Consider the following 20174-nt stretch of genomic DNA (forward strand, 5'->3'; position numbering starts at 1 on the left):
TGACTTTTCCCCAGCATGTTCCAATTTTCTTATCAGCTGATTTTGAAATGCTTTCTGCTTACTTAAAGGCAAATAGTTTTAATTTTTACATCTTGTTAATTCTACCTCTAATTTAATAATGATGTTTCAGGAAAAGTAAAGATATATCTTATTAGATAACTTATCTTTAAAATGCTTCCTGACTACAAAGAAGTCAAAAAGTCAAAAAGGTGTGAAATCTAAAGTAACGAAATACAGAATTGCCAATAACAGAAACTGAAATTATAAAAGGAACTTAATGAAAAGTTAAATTCCAACCCATGAAAGGATATATTTTAAAAATCCTTTATTACATTCTACTCATGCCTGTATACTTCCCTTGACAGGGTATTATTCATTATTTCATTCTATGTACAACTAAGATTCTGATGTTACATACACATCTTTGAATTAATACCTCCAAATAAGTAGAAATTATTTAATCCAGAAATGTGGGAGAGTCTTAGCATTCTTACATATTTGACTATTTTAAAATACTAAATTGAGTCCCCAAATAGTAGATGCAACCATAGTAAGCTGAAATCATTATCTCTGAATAACCTAAAAATAGGAGATTGGCAGGATTTATTTCCTCATATTGTGTTGATGAAAATATTGCATATTAAATTTCTACCTTGATAGCATTATATACACAAAATATTATGTTAGAGAAATTTAACTTTCCTTTGAACTTATGGCTTATCTTTCTTCCTTGTATTTCAATGAGAGAAAAAATTGGAATATTTATAGCAGCTAGTATAATTATAACTGCAGAGGAGGCGAGTAGGATAATTGATAGAAATGAGAATAGAGCCATCTCCTAACAGACTCCTAAAAACTATTTTTGTAGTTTTTGTATGTGTAACTTTGCTTATTTTCAGTGTTTGTGCCAGTGAGTGTAATTTCACACATAGGTCCTTATATCTGTTTCTTAGAGTTTTGTCCAGATACAGAGCAAATAATCAGTATATGAGAAATGGGTTGTGAAAATTGAGGCTCCCTTGAGGAAAGATTAGTATTGCTAAACTTGAAAATAGAAGCAAGTTCTGTATTTTCTTCTCCAGGTACATCTCAGCTATCTCCATGTCAGATTTCTGATCATCTTGATGAGTTTTGTGTGGAAGGCCCTTAAGAGAGAGACAGCAGATGATGACTGACCCTGTAACTAAGTACCACTGGAGAGTAAAACTAGATAAAGACTTAATGATGGATGAGACTCATCATCTTTAGAAATGATAGTTAGCAGTATAGTATGAAGACTGCTAGGGGATATGGATCCTGCAAACTCAGGAAAGGTGGTGAAGATGAAGCACTAACATGTCTGATTTTCGTGGGTTTTTTTTTAAAGCCTAAAAACAGAAGAATTATTTTGCAACATATTTGAAAAATGCATTACATGAAGGGAACTAATTTTGCATGAGAGCTAGAAATAAGGAGGCAAAAAACAAAGATTTAATTATTTTATCTAATACTACCCAAGGTAAAGAGAAAATTGAATGTGGCAGTCAAAGGAATCTAGCAGGGGCTTCTGGGCTGCCAGACTTAAGCTTGGTATGAGCCTGAAGAAGCAGCTTGTGAATACTAGCACAGGCCCTCTGCTAAAAAAGCTCCTCAGAAGTAATATATGCCTTGATCCAAGAAAGTCCTGTCCTAGCTGGGATATGTCTGCATTCTGGTCTCAGGGAGAGGGTCACAATAGTCCAAGCAAATCAAATGGTGACATAAAGGGAGCCTGTCCTTAGAAAGATGATAGCTTCTGGATGAAGTGGGAAAATCAAGTTTTCAAATTTAGAGTGGTACAATGCATATCTGAAATCATGATGCCGCCTCCACACCCATTTACTGCTCCCCTTTTAGGTACTCTGGAACGTCTTACCATGTTTTCTTAAAATTGTCTTCCCTGACTGTCTAATTTCAAAAAATAAAAAGATGAATTTTTTAAATCAACATCTAGTTAGAGGTTATTTTTAAAATATTGATTAAAGAATATGAATTTCTGTATATGAGTACAAGGACTATTATAACTATTCTAAGAATATAAGATGTTAGCCATCTCTGTATTCATTCATCTTCCTTTAAAAATTGTTAATTTATCCTTAATATTTCCTTTAAAATACCTTCTTGGCTATCAAGCTTTAAATTTCCACAGCCAAGCCATTTGAAGTTGAAGGCAAATAACTCGAGATCATTGTAAAATAACACTGACTTAGATTATATGCTAACTATCCCTCCATAACTTTTCCACTTATAGTAGGTAGTATAAATATAGACACATTTATATAATGACTAACAATAAGTGTGTTTAACAGGTTATACAAACCTAAGATACCTCTAGACAAAAAGGTGCTTTTTCAATATTATAATTTCAATAAAACAAAATTTTAAAATGCACTCACTAAATGCAAACCATGTCTGTTTCAGTTGAAAGTACATGCTTAAGTCAATCTGAAGCCCGATGTCATACACAGTTAACTGAGAGTTTGGGTTTCCCTGAAGTTTGCAGTATTGTTGGTAACAGTGCCATATTCCTTGAAAAGGAAAGAAAAATAGACTAATATGAAATGTTATTTTCTGAGATATAAACTGTACACTTAGCACATATCTACATGAAACTGTTTAGCATGGTTTTCCTACAATGGCAGGATCCACATATACATAGTAACCTTTTTTGGACTCTAAGAATTTAAATATACTACTGTAATATATACCAATATTTTCAGGATTTGTCTGATACAGTGGCAAAATCTTGCCTTAAATGTCCTTTGACTAGAAACAACCTTAATGACCATCAATAGGAAATGATTAAACATGTCATGTACTGTCATGTAAAGAAAACAAAGTCTAGTAATTCTGAATGATCTCTCTGCTATTAAAAGAACAAGATACAAAATTATCTTTGCTATTATTTGTGTACTAAGGAAAACAATATATATTCTTCCTTCTACCTTAGAGAAGAAAACAAAAAAAGTTCTACTCTTTCTCCATGTATAGCCCAATTTCTTGTTCCTCATAATGAAAAGCTCTCCAAAATAGCCATTTATATTTCCTATCTATAATTTCTCTCCTCCCACCCTCTAATAATCTACTCTAACCAGACCATCTCCCTCATTATTTTACCAACTCTCTCTCTCCACATTTCTAAATCCAAAGAATCCAAAGCAGTTCTCGTCTTTGTTAAACTCTGAGCCTGATTTGACAAGGTGAATCAATCCCTCCTTTCCTCATTTGGCTTCTAGAACATCATTTGCTTTATGTTTTCAAAAAGAACTGCTCATTTCCAGTTGTTTTGGCTAGTCTCATCTTTCTCCCTGGTTATTAATGTCCAACGACCTCAGAGTTCAGTCCATGTTGCAATAACCACCCTGACTCCTAAATGTGATTCTTAAGTTAGCTCTTTACTCCCTGAAAGTCAGACTGCAGATTCACCTGCAGATTTGATTATCTTCATCTTCATTAAACTCAATAAACACCTCAAAAATCAACATGTCCAAAATTAAACTTCCAGTCAATCCCATTTCTACACCAAATTTGCTCCATTCCAACCTTCCTTATCTCAGTTTTTGGCAACTCCACCTTTCTAATGGTTCATGTTGAGACCTTAAAAGTCATTTTTGATTTCTTACTTTCCCTCATGAGCTGCAGTCAGTCCATTGGGAAATTCAGTTCGTTCTACATAAAAAAGCAGACATCTGCCCATTCTGATTGCTATCATTTTGGTCTGCATTTCCCTCATTTTGTACCTAGATAACTACCATATTCTCCTTACTGGTCTCATTGCTTCTTCACTTCAAAATTTTATATATTTTTACATCATTGTTCATTTTTGTATGTTTGATTATTCCTCTCAGATAAGTGTTGTCCCCATAAAATTAACACCACCAAGACACCCGTGAACTATTGTGCTCATCCCTCCTGCTTTGATCCTTTTCCTCTCCCTTCCCTGATGAATGTCTCCAATTTATAGTTTGATTGCTAGTTTTCTCTTTTTACCCCTACCCTCCATGATCTCTTGTATGGTTTCCCTGTAAGTGAAACTATCCAATATTTTTCTTTTTCCTTTTGACTTATTTCACTGAGCATAATCCTTTCCAGCTCCATCCATGGTGTTGCAAATGACATGAATTTATCTTTTTTGATTGCTGAGTACTATTCTACTGTGTACTTATAACACATTTTTCTTGATCCATTCATCTGTTTGGGGGCATTTAGGTTGTCTCCATATTTTAGATATTGTCAACAGTGCAGTAATGAACACAGGAAGGCAAATATCCTTTTGAAGTAATGTTTTTGTGCCCTTTGGGAAGATTCCTAGGAGTAGAATTGCTGGGTAATATGGTGGTTCCATTTTTAGTAATTTGAGAATCCTCCACACAGCTTTCCATAGTGATTGGGTCAGTTTGTATACACACTTCATTGCTTCTACTCTTGTTTCACTACAATCTCTTCTCCACACAGATCCTTCAGAGTAAAAGGAATTGCTTCTCCATTTCACTCAGAGTAAAAGGCAAAATCTGATGATAACCTACAAGTGTCTAACCTTCATGAATTCTATAACCCTCTTTTAACTTTACCCTTTACTCTGTATACATATCCACATTGTTTTTTCTATTCATTTCTTCCATATACTGTGCTCATGGTATGGATGTTTCCTTAGCTCCAGTGGCTAATTCTATGGCCTCCTGTAAGGGTTTTCTAAGATCTCTTTTCAAAAAGGCCTGCCCTGCTACTGTAATTTGTACTCTTTGCTCTGCCATGACAGACTCAATCCCCTTTTTCGGTTCCACTTTTTCTTCTTTTCATGGCAAACATCACCTTCTAACATAATTTCTTTAGGTTATAAACATCAGGAAAGTAAGAACTCCCTGCCTTTTGTTTTCTGTTATACCTCTAAAGCATAAAAGTATCTACATTGTAGTGGTGCCCCTGATATTTGTTGCATTAAGAAAAAAAGGATGAAAGACTAGATAGGGACATCTCTTCCTTTATTTCCCTTGGTATAGTTAGAACTCCTCTATCTATGGATTCATACCTTTTATCAGTTCTAGAAAATTCAGCCAGTAACTTTCAAATATACTGGTACATATTAGGCCCTACTCAACCTATTCTTTACCTCTCTTATCCATACCACCATATTCTGATCCTTTATCAGTTCCTACTGTGTTTTGGACAATTATTTCAAATTAATTTTTCTATTCATCAATTCCCTATTCAGCTGTTTATTAATTCAATGCTTAATCTGTTCCTTTACGTTCTATTTGATTAATCTTCATACATGCCTAGATATTTTTTAATGATTTCATATTTTTAAAATTCTACCTCTAATTCGAAAACATGGTTATTTCACACTCTATATGGATTCCCTTATCTGACATATTGGGATATTCCCATATTCTGACCTCATTTATAGTTTCTACCATCGCTCCAAAAAGACAATTTCCTTAGATGTTTGGTTATCTTTGATCAAGAACCAAACTTTTTAAATCTTAATCTGTGACCAAAACTGGGAATTTTTATCTAGAAGGGATATCCACTTGTTTCTCTTGGCAGCCAGAGAGTACTACCAAACTGGGATCATTGTTGGTACTTTTCTAAATTCTGAGTATATTCTAGGATTTCAGGTCTGGTTCCCTCCCCTGCTGCTGGCTCTGAACTAAATCTCCTGATCGAAGCCCTGGTATAACAAATATTTCACACTTGCTTCTCACTCAGTTCCCTAATGGAATTTGAGCTCATGTTTTTTTCTTTCTCTTTTGGTGTAGTTTTCTTTATTCCCTGAAATTCATCAAAAAGAATACATTGTATAAGACAATGCAGTACTATGTTATGCCATTATTTTACAGCAAGATGATATGTGACACTATTTAGTTCCTTCACTAGTATGGATGTGAAAGTCTCAGCAATGCTTTCCTATTTCTTTTACTATTACTTTCCTTCTCCTGTCCTAGCATTTTTTTTTTTCTTTCAAGGTATGACTCCTATGCTTCAAGTCCTCTTTTTTCAACTTATTCCCACATGACAAGAATAAAAGAGGCTATTTGTGGAAAATTTACTATGCGCTAGGCTTCTTTTTGAGTGTTTTATGTGCTCTATTTTATTTAACACTCACAAGTTCCAATTGTACAGCTGGGGAACCTCTGTATTAGAGAGACTATACTTGCAGCAAACCACACCGTTAATATGGGACTGGGTGTTTTTCAACCTCCAAATCTGTTCTTTGGAACCTAGTATTATATCTTCTGTTAACTATTAACTTGGATACCGGCCTGCAAATAGTTTGGCTTTTTTCTCTGCTCAGCATGGCACATTTTCATTGTCCTTTGTCCTAGTAAGCAAGCTAATGTCTGGATAAAATTGGTTTCCCATGATATCAAAGGTTGGCTGTGTAAGATAGTAGTAGAGCTCACTGACACACAGTCTTATATTTCCTAATATAGTGGACACGTCACCACCCAATGAATAACTCCATGCTTACTTGTTTACCACTACATAGGGAGTCAACAGAGGGCTGAAATTGGTTGTCCTACCTGCACATTTTATAAATTGTAAATTGACCATCTTCCTCCCTCCCCCCTCCCCGCCCTTTGCTGCTTTGGGATTGGAACTACAGCCAGTCTCATATTTTCCTTGCTCCTTAAGACAAATCAGTGAAACATTCACAGACATTGCTGCTCTTTCCTTTCTTGATGATAGCAAAAGAGTGAATTCCTGCACAGATGAGAGTGAAAAAGGAAAGGGGCTATTTTGAGCAAAAAGGAGGAAATATAAAAAATTTTAAACAAAAGCTTTCTTGGAATTTCTGATTAGGGAGTTACAGTTCTTGTGGTCATCTACCAGCCTGACCCACCTCCTCATGGGCAGTTGCACAGTAGGGGCAGATAAGGAAAACCTGAAAGAGACCTGAGTGGCTGTCTAGAAATTCACTGAGGAAAGGGTGAACCAAACAATATTCAATACATAGTGAGCATTGACTCTATTCCAGGCTTTATATTCAGCATCTCACTCTTATGAGATAGAGATACCATTTTTGTGCCGATGTTATGGATAAGGGAGCTGGGTCTTAAAAAGAAGCATTTCCAAAGTCACCCAGCTCCATATACTGGAGATGGGATTAGAACTCAAGTGAACAACAAAGTCTGGAGACTCATCTGCATCCTTTGATTGATTTGTGTAAAGCTCTTATCCCAGTGACAGAAACAGGAAATTTTCAGTGTGTATTTTAATTGTCTACTCATAAAGCTGCATTTTCAATGCAAATGGTGTTATAAGGAAGCTCCTTCTTTTGATTTTGATCGGAGAAGCTTCTTTGGAATCTTTTGAGAAACTTCTCAAACATTTAAGTGTTGACCTATATTTGTTAAAAGACTGAAAGGATGCTGCTGTAAGTGCTATACTGTTCTTTATAAGAAACTTGATTTTTTTTTTAAAGAGTTCACATTATGCAACAATTTGGAAGGATTTGAATTAATGGTTAAATTTCAGCCTTGTAATAAGGTAATTCTCTATCTAATGAGTGTAATTCAAAATATTTGCCTCTAGAGGGTGATACCTCATTATGGAGTAATGGCCAATTATAGAGATATGTGACAGAACAGGGCTTAAAAGTACGAAATTGAAAGGGAAAATAGATTACACTTAAAACTATGCAGAACTGACCTGTGATCAGGTAGAAAAGCTAAAGGAATAAAAGGACTTGTCTGAAATGTCCTTTATTGACCTCAAAGAGATTCTTTTTACCTCCTTTTAATTTCTGACTTCATTTTGATTTTGATCTGAGAAACTTCTGAGGAATCTTCTGAGATGCTTCTCAAACATTCAAGTATTGATCTATATACTTGTTAAAAGACTAAAAGGGTGCTGCCTTAAGTCCTATACTTGTACCTCATAACACAAGGTGTGGGACCAAGGCTGATAGGCAAATGGGGGGAGCACTGACCACATACTGGTTTTTTGTTTGTTTGTTACTGCAGTTGTGTTAGTTAAAACACTGTATATGTTATAGTTGTATATATCTCTTTGAATGTAGGTTACCACAACACACCTACAAGGCACCCATAATCCTTCACCACAGTCCACACTCTTTCTATTCCCTGCTCCTTCTCCTCCTCCCCCTCTAGTTATCTTGGTGTTACAATAGGATTTCAAGTGTATGCTTGAGTTTGGTTATTCCTTTGCTTTGTTTTTTATATGAATAGAAGATTTGATAGTACTTTTTCAAGATAAAAATTTAAAGACACAAACTATGACAAATTAAATAACTTTTCTTAATTTGACACTTTCTGAGATAAAGAATAATTAAATTCAATGCAAATAAAATGCTTTATGGTGACTGGTAATTGCAACTGAAAAGGAAGTTTGATATTGAAGATTTTAAGATGGGTGATACCTACCATAGCCTATAATGCCAATCACACCCAACACGAAGACCCAGAAGAGGAATCCAGCTGTATACCTCAGAAGTAGCACAAACAGCCAGCTGAGGAACATGGCGATAGTGAAGCCACTAGAGGACAATACACACAACAAAACAAGGGTCAAAAGTGCTAAACTTAACAATCAAAAAGGCAAGACTGCATTTTTCTCGGTTCAAAGTAACGCTTAGATTATCTTCTTTTACCTAGATACAGAAACATTTAGAAAGTATAATTAGGGCCTCCCTGGTGGCCTACAGGTTTAGGCTCAATGCTATCACTTCTACTGCCTGAGTTTGATCCCTGGCTAGAGAGCTGACCTACATATGGCACAGCAGATCTCTTCTGCCTTATTCACTGCTCCCCATTATTAGTGTATTTTAATAAATCTACATGTTCTGCTCCACACTCTGTCTCTACTGAATTCCCTCACCCCTTGTACCTATGGCCTATACCCCAGTTCTTCTATACACAAAAAAATATAAATAATGTTTTCTATTAACTTTAACATAGAAGACTAGGACATTAGAGACCTCCTGTATGTGTCATCTATGTGTGCACAGATTAACCACAGTCCAGCATCAAGAAAAGTGCAATTCCTCCAACTTACAATTTTGACCTTTCTGCCACAGTTGTCAATTCTTATTTTTTTCCCTTAACAACCCACCAAGTGGTATATTGTCAAATACATTCATGATAAATGTGTGCTGTTGTTTATAAGTAATATAAACCTTCTGCAATATGACTGTTTGGAACAGTTAAAATCTAGAACTGGCTAGAACAAGGGAACAGTTTGGGTTAGAAAGACAAGAGAAATAACTGATCCACATAGTTCCTGAATCATGACTTTGTAGTCATTATCACCATAGTCTAATTAACTGTAGTAATTGTTGATGATTAATGTCACCAGACATCTATTTGGAGCAACAATAAGGCTTCTGTTTTTCCTGAGCAATGTAACTTTATGGAGCAATCTATTTTCCTTCTATTTTAATTTCTTTCTGGGCTTTGATAAGCTATAAAGATACTTCTGTTCTTCGCTCCCACAAAATACATCCAGTTTCTCTTAGGTAATTTCATCAAAGCAAATTCATTAAGTTTGGGAGATTCATTGATGTTTCTGTTAAGTACTGACATTTCTGTTGCTATCGGCAAACTTCCAAATGTAACAACAAAGACTGGTACAATTACTGGTTTTACTATCTTCAAGTGTTAACTTTAGAAACAAAATCTTAATAATCATTGTCACTGGATAGATGACAGCATGATATCAAAGTACCTTCTTAGGTCACAATCTTGCAGAGTCTATGATTTAATTTCAGAAGCCATTCCCTTATAAAATCAGAGATACTGTAATATTTACTGATACTTTTGAAGGATTATTCTTTGGTATAATTCAAGGGGAATATTAAAAAATATGGTCAGACCTAATGTTTTTAATTTTCTGCCTTTTAAATTCCAGCATACTACTCTACAAATACTATTACTTACATATGATACATTTATAATTTTATTAGCCAGCTTGTAGCTATCTACTATCTACCTTATTCCCCCAGGAGTTTTGTTCCCTTACTGTTTCTTGAACCCATGTTTTCCATGCATCTTCTATTTTCTGAGAAAATGATTTAGGATTTAGTAAAATAAAGATTATTTAGACTTATTTACAGTGGTAATGAACTTATAATTTATTGAGTGGAAAAAGGTAAATAAAATACAAAATTGTCAGTGCTCCATAAAGACAGCTATCTGTGTGTATGTATAGATGTGGGTACACATTGTTACACATACACACACATGTGAAAATGGGTATGAGGAACATAGAAAGGGAAGTAACTAGTTACATCTGGGGAAGTCACAAAAGACTTCATAAATGAAACAAAAGTTGATTTTGGATAATGAGATGGAGATGCTCAAGAAAGGAAGGATATGCTGGGAATGTATAAAAGTATGGGGGGGGGTTGTACTATGTGATGTATTTAGAATATAGGGTTAATCATGAGTAGAGCTGAATTTGGGAAACTAAGTTGGGTCAGGCTGTAAAGGGCATTGGAAGAGCATGAAGTTTTCACTTTATTCTCTGATTTTTATAGAACTACAGATAGTCTTATGGTACTAGAAAATGATATAGGAACCAGATAGCAATGACCATCTTAGATACAGCAGACACACATATCCACTCCAGTGGTGACTGAATTTTCCTTTATCTTTCCAGGAATGCAAATCTTACATCTAAACATTTTAAGTCTCTTCCTCTTCTCATAATTCAGCTCAGTGACTTATGATGAGGATGACTGTAATCACTATGTAGAAGGGATATATTAAAAATAAGGATGATTCTTCAGAGGTTGAGGAAAGGACAAACACGGAAACAGAACCCGAGCAATATGTCACATTTATAGTAACATGTGATATGAAGCAAATGTACATAAATGCTGCCCCAATCTCTTGAAGTATATGTGTGTGAATAATTATACTTTACTAAATGAAATTAAAATTTACTTCTTGTAACTTTCTCCTCTTACTAGGCATATTTACAAATATGTATGTTCCAGCCTTACCTTATTTGAAAGAAAAATGGCAGGGCCCGAGATGTACATCAACATTGTATAATCACAAATATCACTGAGGTATTTGACGAAAGTGTTCTATAAAGATAAATTCAGAATGGGGCTGGAGAAGTAACACCTCTGATTTTACTTACATGAGAATCCAATACCAACTTGTTGCATAATCTTCAAACACTTTCATTCCAATTGTCCTTGAATCAAGGATTTTATTGATATGACTGAATTCAAAGAAGAAAAAAATCAATTAACTTTTGACTACCTCAGAACAGAAATGCTCTTGTTATTATAAAAGGGGTTTTGTAAGCTACTGTTCCTAGCCACAATAAATGTCACTTCAATAAACCCACAAAGGTGGCTATAGCTATACACAGAAAACATGGCTTTCTAATGTATGCTGTATGCTTTCAATATTGCAGAAATCTCACTATGATACATGAATTTAAGTAAGGCCAGTTTTGAAGTTACCAAGAATGAACATTTCCACTAACCCCTTCTTAATATATCTTTATGGTAGGGAGGTACGTTGGGGCACTTACAAAACAGTGAACAAATTAGCATTGGTTTGATGAATTATCAAAGTGAACTCATTCATGTAGCTACAATACCATTCCCCCTTTCCCATATGTACCCCAATTACAGAACCTCTCCTTCCTGTAAGTGGAACACATTCCGACTTTTTGGATACTAGTTTACTAATTTTCTTTTAGTTTTACCACTTATATAGTCACCACAGAATAACTTAGTTGTGTTTGTTTTAGAATTTTTGGGGCAGTGTAATTGTACTTAATTATTATTTTGTGATTTCTTTCATATCTTGATATTTTTGAAATTCATCCATTTTGCTATTATGCTCTAAATATGAAGAACTGCATTACTTAGATGGCTAACGTATTTAATGAAAGAGAAATATTTTAAATTTATTTTTCATTTTAATTCAACAACTGAGTTCTGAAATGAAACTGTATGTTTATGTTTGTGGATATGTGTTTGGATTCACCCAGGGAATTATGGGTGATAACATTGATACCAGGATGTGTTCAGCTAAATGAAACAGCGAATTTACTTCTTTGTACTTCAACATGGAATTTTGACCTGACATTGTCATGGATTTCTTGAAACAGAATCATCATGGTGATTTTGCCTGTTTTCAGTTCCTCTTTCCTTTATAACACCTGACAGTCATGATATTAGCTGCTTTTTTAAATATGGTACTTTCAAAAGTATTGGACTTTTATTTATTATTATCATGTTCATTCAAAGGAATATTAAGGGGTTTTCAGTACATTTTCAGTGGCTCATTTCTAAATCTTTTGATAATGAAATATTGAGTCATTCTGAAAAAAAAAACTACTGTTTTTGATTCTGGTTTGTCTTTTACATATCTTTCTTAATGCACACAGTTTTTCAATCCACAGTGGCAGTTATATTTCATAATACATAACCTCCCCTTATTACCCTAGTATATTGGATGCACAATTATGGGGTTCATTGAAACTGAAAAATGTGAATGTAAACAAACATACTTTGCAGCTTCTCTCAGTTCTATAGCATTTCTTGTCTTTCCACTTCCATCTTGGAACTTTGTCTTATTTCCTATTGTTAAAGTGCCATTTCTAACAGAGAAGTCAGGGAAACATCTCTGGAGAACTGTAAAAATAAATTAAAATTATGATAACCACTTTTCTACTTCTTCCAGAAAAAATGTCCTGTCTTCCTCAAGCTATTGCTAGTTCTAATCAAATACTTGCTAGATGACACATAAATTGCACATATAGGCGATTACTTTTGCACTGTTATTCGAAAATTTTCTGATGGTTCTAAGACTGACAAAGCAAACACAATGACAATTTGAAACTATATTCTAAATTTGTTGATTACTTTATGCATGGTATATTCACACAAGTAGGCATGAATAAGATGCACAGTACAGGTTTTAAAAGAGGAATAATTATAATGTATCGCTCATGACAAACACATTTTAATGAAAAGGCTATATTAGCTTGGATAAATTTAGTATTAAATTTTTTTGAGGTTCTCAAGTATAGCCTTAAAAACTGGGAATTTATAAATATTCCCATGAGAACTAAAAACTAACTTAAAGCTACAAAGTCAACTGAAATTTTGTTTTAAAATCTTAAAAATGTCCCTTCCAAATTTTTCTTTTTTGTTGGGGGAAGAGTGGTGTGGGGGAAAGAGCTAGAATGGATTATATAAAGCTAGCCATAATGGTTCACACTCTGTAGACTAGCATGATTTCTGAGAAAAACTGTTATCTTTATTAAATAGAATCCTTGCTGCTTTACAAAGCTATATTAATAAAAATACTTTAAACTTCCAATTTTAAATGAAGATGAAACAGAAAAAAGAACATAATTTGTGTGTGTGTGTGTGTGTGTGTGTGTGTACGTGTATAGACATACATATATATATAGAGAGAGAAAATCACAGATATCCATTCCATGGGTTCACATGGAGTTTAAATCTGAAAATATTAAATCAGTTAATACAGGGGGAAAAGAAAACCCTATCTTTAAAAAATCCTTTCCTGCCTTAAATCTTCAGTAGGTACTGATAAAAATGCTGAATCCTGCCCTCTGCCCTATCTTTCTGCTCTTCCTCGGCTAGTAGTCTTCTACTGCTTCTATGTCTTCTCCATCCAATCATGTACTGCCCCCGCCATTGCATGGAAGTTGTCATCCCAGTGATTTTTAATGATGTCCTAATTGCCACAACCTCTAAATACTTTTTCATTTTTGTTCTACTCAAATCCATCAGTGTATAGTGGAAATTGGTAAATATGGCTGTTGCATAATTTTTCTGAGACTTTGTCAGGGAAGACATCTCTGACCTTTTGAAACTCTCTTGTCTTTGTTTATATGCCCAGATTCTCTCCTGTCCTCCCTCATGCCTTTTTGTGCATTCCTTACCATTTACACTTCTTAGGTATAACTATTCCCAACTACAGAGACTCCCAACATAGTACTACTTATTGGTGGCGGTCTCATTCAGTCTGCTAGCTTCAATAATTAAATATACTCATTATATATTTGGAAGGCAAAGAAAACTACTATACATAATTCTACCACCCACAGCAAACTATATCAATATTTCAGTGAATCTTCTAGTCTTCTATAAGAAATATTTTAGAGTTATAACCATACATACATACAGTGTTTGCCCTCATTTCTTTTAATGCTATTTTTAAAACTTTACAAATTCTTTAATGGGTGAATTTTATTACATTCAGCACTATACTTAACCTCCTAATAGGGCTGCAATACAAATTGGTTGTTATGTTTACCTTAATGCCTTCTCACTATACATACATAAGGGATTAAGCCTTATTTATTTATATATCCCCAATATATATATATATACTTTATATTGTGTGGCAGAAGCAAACTATTCTTGCAAACGCAGGGACTATTTTTTATACTTTTATACCTATTTTATCTTCATAAAATAGGTGACTAATTCATTTTATTATAGTATATTTTTTATTTAATATATTTTACATTGTTTCACTTTTGTACAATATGTGCTTTCTCATACCAGTTATATTCCACATAAAATTCCCACCACTGTATACTTATTTTTTACCAAAAAAAAAAAAAGCAACACTGTTCTTGGCCATAGTGCTTGTTGCCCACGGTTTCCTGATAAAAGCTTATAGGACCTGCATCCTTGCTTCAAGATCCTTAATAGCCCTGAAAAGAATGTTTAGAGCAGGTAAGACACTATGTTTGGTGACAGCTGTTTCATTGGTAACCAGCTTTTTACTCAAATTGATGACTATTGTGTCTCTTATTTTAGATCTTCCACAATCTATATATACATATTGTGGAACATTAGAGAAATAAAAATAAAGGAGAGAAAATGCCTGTAAGTTTTCCACTTCCAGAACAACTGCTTAATATTTTAGAATTTTGCTTTCCAACCATTTTCTGTGAATATTTAAAAAAAATTCTATTTTATTTTTTCTATTTATTTATTTTTTTCTATTTTCTATATCTATTTTGATGTATACATGTGTCATTATAGTGCATATAATACTTTGCATTCTATTTAACAGCACAACATACACCTAATACTTATATTTAATAATGCTAACATACTCCATTTAATAAAAACATCATAATGATTTTATGTATTCTTGCTTTTGAACATGAGAGTGTTTTTCCTTTCTCTTATTTTTCTTGGATCTTTTGAATTATATATATATATATATTATAATGGACATTTATGTAAATTTTTTCTTTGTAGTTAGGATTCTCTCCTTAAGAAAGTAAAATGAGTGATTTTTTCTCTTTATCTAAACAGAGTATTATTTTAAATGGTTCATAATTTCAGAGACATAAGACATTAATTCATGCAGGAGATATATAAGTATTTCAAAATTTAAATTATAATAACAACTATGTTCCACTCATATTGTCTAGGCAATTTCTGAAAAAGCTTTATGAATACTTTGGTGGTGGGTGTAGTATTGCAACACACACCTAAAGGTAGCAAGCCTATACTTCTAAGTCACATACAAGGTTGTAGACCAATGTTGCCTCAACTAAAAAATAATTTAGGGGTGGGCTAAATTTAGGGGTGGATATGTAAAAGCATGCCTGCATGTGTGTTTATGCATATTCATGCAGCCCCCAAATATTGGGATTTTTAAAGACACATTTTCAATCTATGTGTATTTTTATGTAGTAAAACCCCAAAACCACAGGGTTCCAATGGAAATTTATGTGGCAGGGGGTAAGAGAATGGATGTTAACTTTGGGTCTCTACCAAATTAACTCTGAGACATTGGGCCAGTCAGTCATAGGACTTTTCTTGGCCTTAATTTCATCAATTATGAAATAAGGGAACTAAATTTAATAACTTCTGTGTTAAACAAGATCTAGGAGGATCTTTGCTTTATGTTCTAAAATATAATCTTTTTCTTACTACTCAAGACAGTTTCAATAGACATTGCCTTACTCTGGATGCTAAATAAACAAACAAATAAATGACTTCTAGGTAAATTCTGTATTCCTAAGATAAAATAATAAACACTTACAAGGTTTGCTTGGAAAAATTGCTGATGGACAATCATCATCAATTAAAAGTTGTGCAAGAGTCTAAAATGGAAGGAAGAATATGTTAAAGTTGCAAATGTTATGTGATGAAAACTTTTATTTTCAATATAAAATTTTTGTCTTTTAAAAATTTAATTCCACAGTATCTCACTATTCCAATTAAGTATCTTAGTAAGAGTAATTGTAAGGTTATCATACATACATACTTTTTGACATTCTTCAATGTCCTAACTGTAACTCAATTGAATCAACAATAAAACCACACACACTGAAATCAAGACATATTCTTGAAAGTGTATATCTTTTAGTCATATCCTAAAGCTCTAATCTTTCAATTTTATTTTTGTAAAGATAGCATCATGTATAATTTAGAAGCTATTATTACTACTTAAGATAATAAGTTTTTGGAGCTCCCTAGGTGGGTTTTTAATTTTTTAAAACTAAATAATTACCAAACTGAACCTGGAAGTAAAATTCTACATGTTACTAAGTACCAGTGGATCTTCATCACCATTTAATGAAATGGTAACTGCAAATGACATTAGAATATAGCAAAAAATCTATCCACATGGAGAAATTTTTTCAGGGAATAGTTGAAGTTATCTTGCAGACTTAGTAGTCTCAAATAACACCTCAAGTCTGCAAAAATGATATGCTTTAAATAATGTGTGTGTGTGTTTATATGTATAGGTCCATTTGTTTTTAATTTAATGCAATTGTTTCCTTAGACAATAATTTCCTAACTTTTCTGGTTACTAATGTTCAAGTAACTTTTGAAACAAAGTTAAATTGCTTTTCTAGTTTTAAAATAAAACAGACATACCTTGGCAGGCTGTACAGTCATAGACTTGCAGAACTGTCTGTAGTATGTCCAATATTTTTTGTCTTTCTTGTATGTAAACTGCATGTCTAGGTAAGTTAAAAATTTTTCTGGGCACTTTGAGACACAAATCTACAAAGTAAAGGAACACAATGGTAGGAAATGATTTGAAGTGAATAAACCAGTAAATATTTACAGGGTTGAATTTCTAAGTTATCTACTATAATAAAGGGCAAATCATCACCCTTTATCTAAGAAACTTAATTTCCTAATCTTATTGTAACAATGAAACCTCATGCATTATCTCTACTTCTTGTCTTTTGATGTTTATGCATCAAACATGATGGACTTAACTGCTGATTTTGCAATAACAGAAGTCCTATATTCAGCTATAATAAACAATGGATTCTACATACATTTCACTCAGATTTACTCAATGGTAATAACTGTGTAGCTACACATAATATCACAACTCTGAAACTGATGCTGTTGTAATATGGTAACATTAACCTCAGATTTCATCACTTTTACATGCAATCATGTGTGTGCATATAGTTCTATGTAATTTTATCATTTTTTGAATTAATAAATGAGAGTATAATTCAATACTAATATTGCCTATGTAGTTTATGCATTTTCAGGTTTAGAATATTGCTTCCTTGCCTATAAATAAATAAAATGGAGGTTAAAAACATGATAGACACGGACTTATTCCTCTAGTAGCAAATAATATTGAGTGAATGTTCAACAAGTCTCAAAACATAATTCAGTTTCCATGACCATAAATACTAATGAAATTAGGACTATTTCTGGCAAACCATTATCACTATAGTCTTACACTAACACTAGTCAAATGTGGGTACAGAGGCATTAATGCAGTAAGTAATTTTTAAAAAAGGTTTACTTATGCATACAAGAAGCTGGGTGTAGGTCAGAGGTGAGAGGATTCACCAGAGACAGAGTGGGGAGCACAACGGGCAGATCAATTGAAATACACTGCTGAGGGGAGGAGGAGAGGCCTGCTGTGCCATGTGTGGGTTAGCTCTCTGGCCAGGATCAAATTAGGCAGCAGGGGTGATAGTGCTGAGACTTAACTTCAAGACCACCAGGTACAATTATTTTGTATTAGTGAACTTTGGTACCAAACCCAATCACTGTGCTAGCACAGATTCACTGTGGGGTGACTGAATATGATTAGTAACTCCACAGAGAGAAAACAGTCAGAAGAATAACTTAGTTGGTTTGTTTTTATTAATAATAATAACAATAAAAGAGAACTACAGTCAGTCCTTGTATGTTTTCTCCTCCCCTATAGTTCTCTGTGAAAATCCTCTCAGCTCTGCTCTGACTCACTACTGTACTGCGGTAACTATTCTCAAGACCACATTGTCAAGAAATCAGTCCTTACAGGCAGTTAGGTGAACACATTGCTTCAGAGCTATCTCTTTCTCATGTTTTTCTTTTGGGTCATGTTTCTGCTATACACAAGGACATTTGGTATTGATCTCCCAGTTACAGCCCTAGGTAGACAGCTAAAGAGAAAACTCAAATCTCACAGTTAAGACCATCTTAACAGCAGTCCAGTTTCTTCCAGAGGTTTTGACAAGGTAAACAACCATTTCTGATTTCACACATCCATGTGAATGTGCTCTTTATTGGTGTCTGTTATACAAAAATATATACATATGCACATGCACACACACATAGATTCATGTAACTGAGGAAATACTGGAAGCGTCACAGGTAACTTCCAACAAAAGTGTAGAACTGCCTAGGAATATTCATAATATACAACATGCTCACATATTTGGGGGAAGAAGGCTAGAGTTATTATAAATGCAAATTCCAAAAGTTTGATTGATGTTAAGTTTAGTAAACCATCAATACATTAAGTGAAAGCTCATAGATATTTATTAGGCTTTACTTACATGATTTTGAAAGATAACTGAATTAGGTATATTTAGATACCTAGGTATAATTTAAATGGGGTACAAAAGTGAATCTGAAAGTGTGAATATTTTTACAGATTTTACATGGTGGGATGAACTACTAAATTGGGGCATGATGATTTCCATATTTACACACACACACACACACACCACACCATATATATACCACCCATATATAAGTGCAGTGTATGCTCCATCAAAAATGTAATTAAAATGGTAAAAAGTGATTTGTTGGAATGAAATAATGTTAAATTCCATTCCAGATGCAAGTGGGTTGTTAAAAATAGTGCATAATCTGGGCCTCCATGGTGGTGTAAGGGGTTAATTCTTAGCACTATGAAGCTATCAGCAGCCACTGGAATACAAGTTCAATTCCCCTGCCAGGGAGTTACCTATATGATGCAGCTGATCTCTCCTGTCTCACTTGCTACAGCAGTTTATTTCAGTGCACCTGTCTGTTCTGCTCCCCAGTATGTCTCTGGTAAAACCTCTTCCCCACCCCTTCCCCATGCCACTGGCCATTACCCCAGTCTTGTATGCATAAATAAATAAAATAAATCTTAAAAAATACAAAGCATCAATTTCTTTTTCTTTTCTCCCTCTATCAGGCCAACTTATTCACTTGGATGATCAGTAGGATGCTGATTATAGCAGTCAATGTGTATAATTAGCTAAAAATGAAGGACACGTTGAGGCTGGGCATCCTTAATAGATCACAGTCTCTCCTTGAAAGATTTGTGATGAATATCTAGGCCATACAAGCAGTTAAAAAAAACCATAATGCATAAAATATGGTTTACAAGAGGAGATACATTAAGCCTTGGCAGATAAAAGCAAGTTTGCATTATTGATAGGTAAAATAAATTTTAACTCAGTTCCAATTCTTTGTGTATCCACAGTGGTATAATTTCAATTTATGTAGTTTTAAACACACTAATACAAATTAAGATTTGATGAATAGTAGGAGTTACACCAAAGAAAACACACTACATTTGCTATGAAAAAAATCCATCACAGTCATCATCATCCATTTTTTCATAGCAAATATAGTGTGCTATCTTTGGTGTTAACAACCGAAATGACCAAAAATAGATGACTGTATCAAGAAGATGTGGTGCATATACACACTGTAATATTATTCAGCAAAAAAAAGAAAAAGAAAAAGATAATCTAATGTCATTCACAACGACATGGATGGAGTTGAAGGGATTATGCTCAGTAAAATAAGTCAGGAGAAGGGCCCTCCCTAGTGGTGCAGCAGGTTAAAGCACAGCACTGAGAAGCTAAAGCCACTTCCGCATGAGTTCGATTCCTGACTGCCCCGGGGGTGACCACAT

General features: G+C 33.9%; 1 protein-coding gene across 1 annotated transcript in view; it reads right to left on the bottom strand.

The window, feature by feature from the left end:
- Positions 1 to 20174, bottom strand: part of SLC44A5 (solute carrier family 44, member 5) — a 52562-nt gene that overhangs the window by 14065 nt on the left and 18323 nt on the right. The window contains exons 3-8 of the mRNA XM_004679128.2: positions 16892 to 17020; positions 16050 to 16110; positions 12517 to 12640; positions 11128 to 11211; positions 8406 to 8518; positions 2415 to 2546 (exon numbers count right to left, since the gene is read on the bottom strand). Coding sequence (XP_004679185.1) covers positions 2415 to 2546; positions 8406 to 8518; positions 11128 to 11211; positions 12517 to 12640; positions 16050 to 16110; positions 16892 to 17020 — 643 coding nt within the window. The remainder of the gene's footprint in view (positions 1 to 2414; positions 2547 to 8405; positions 8519 to 11127; positions 11212 to 12516; positions 12641 to 16049; positions 16111 to 16891; positions 17021 to 20174) is intronic.

The sequence above is a fragment of the Condylura cristata genome, unplaced genomic scaffold (assembly GCF_000260355.1).
Source record: "Condylura cristata isolate star-nosed mole 26May11 unplaced genomic scaffold, ConCri1.0 scaffold00008, whole genome shotgun sequence".
NCBI lineage: Eukaryota > Metazoa > Chordata > Mammalia > Eulipotyphla > Talpidae > Condylura > Condylura cristata.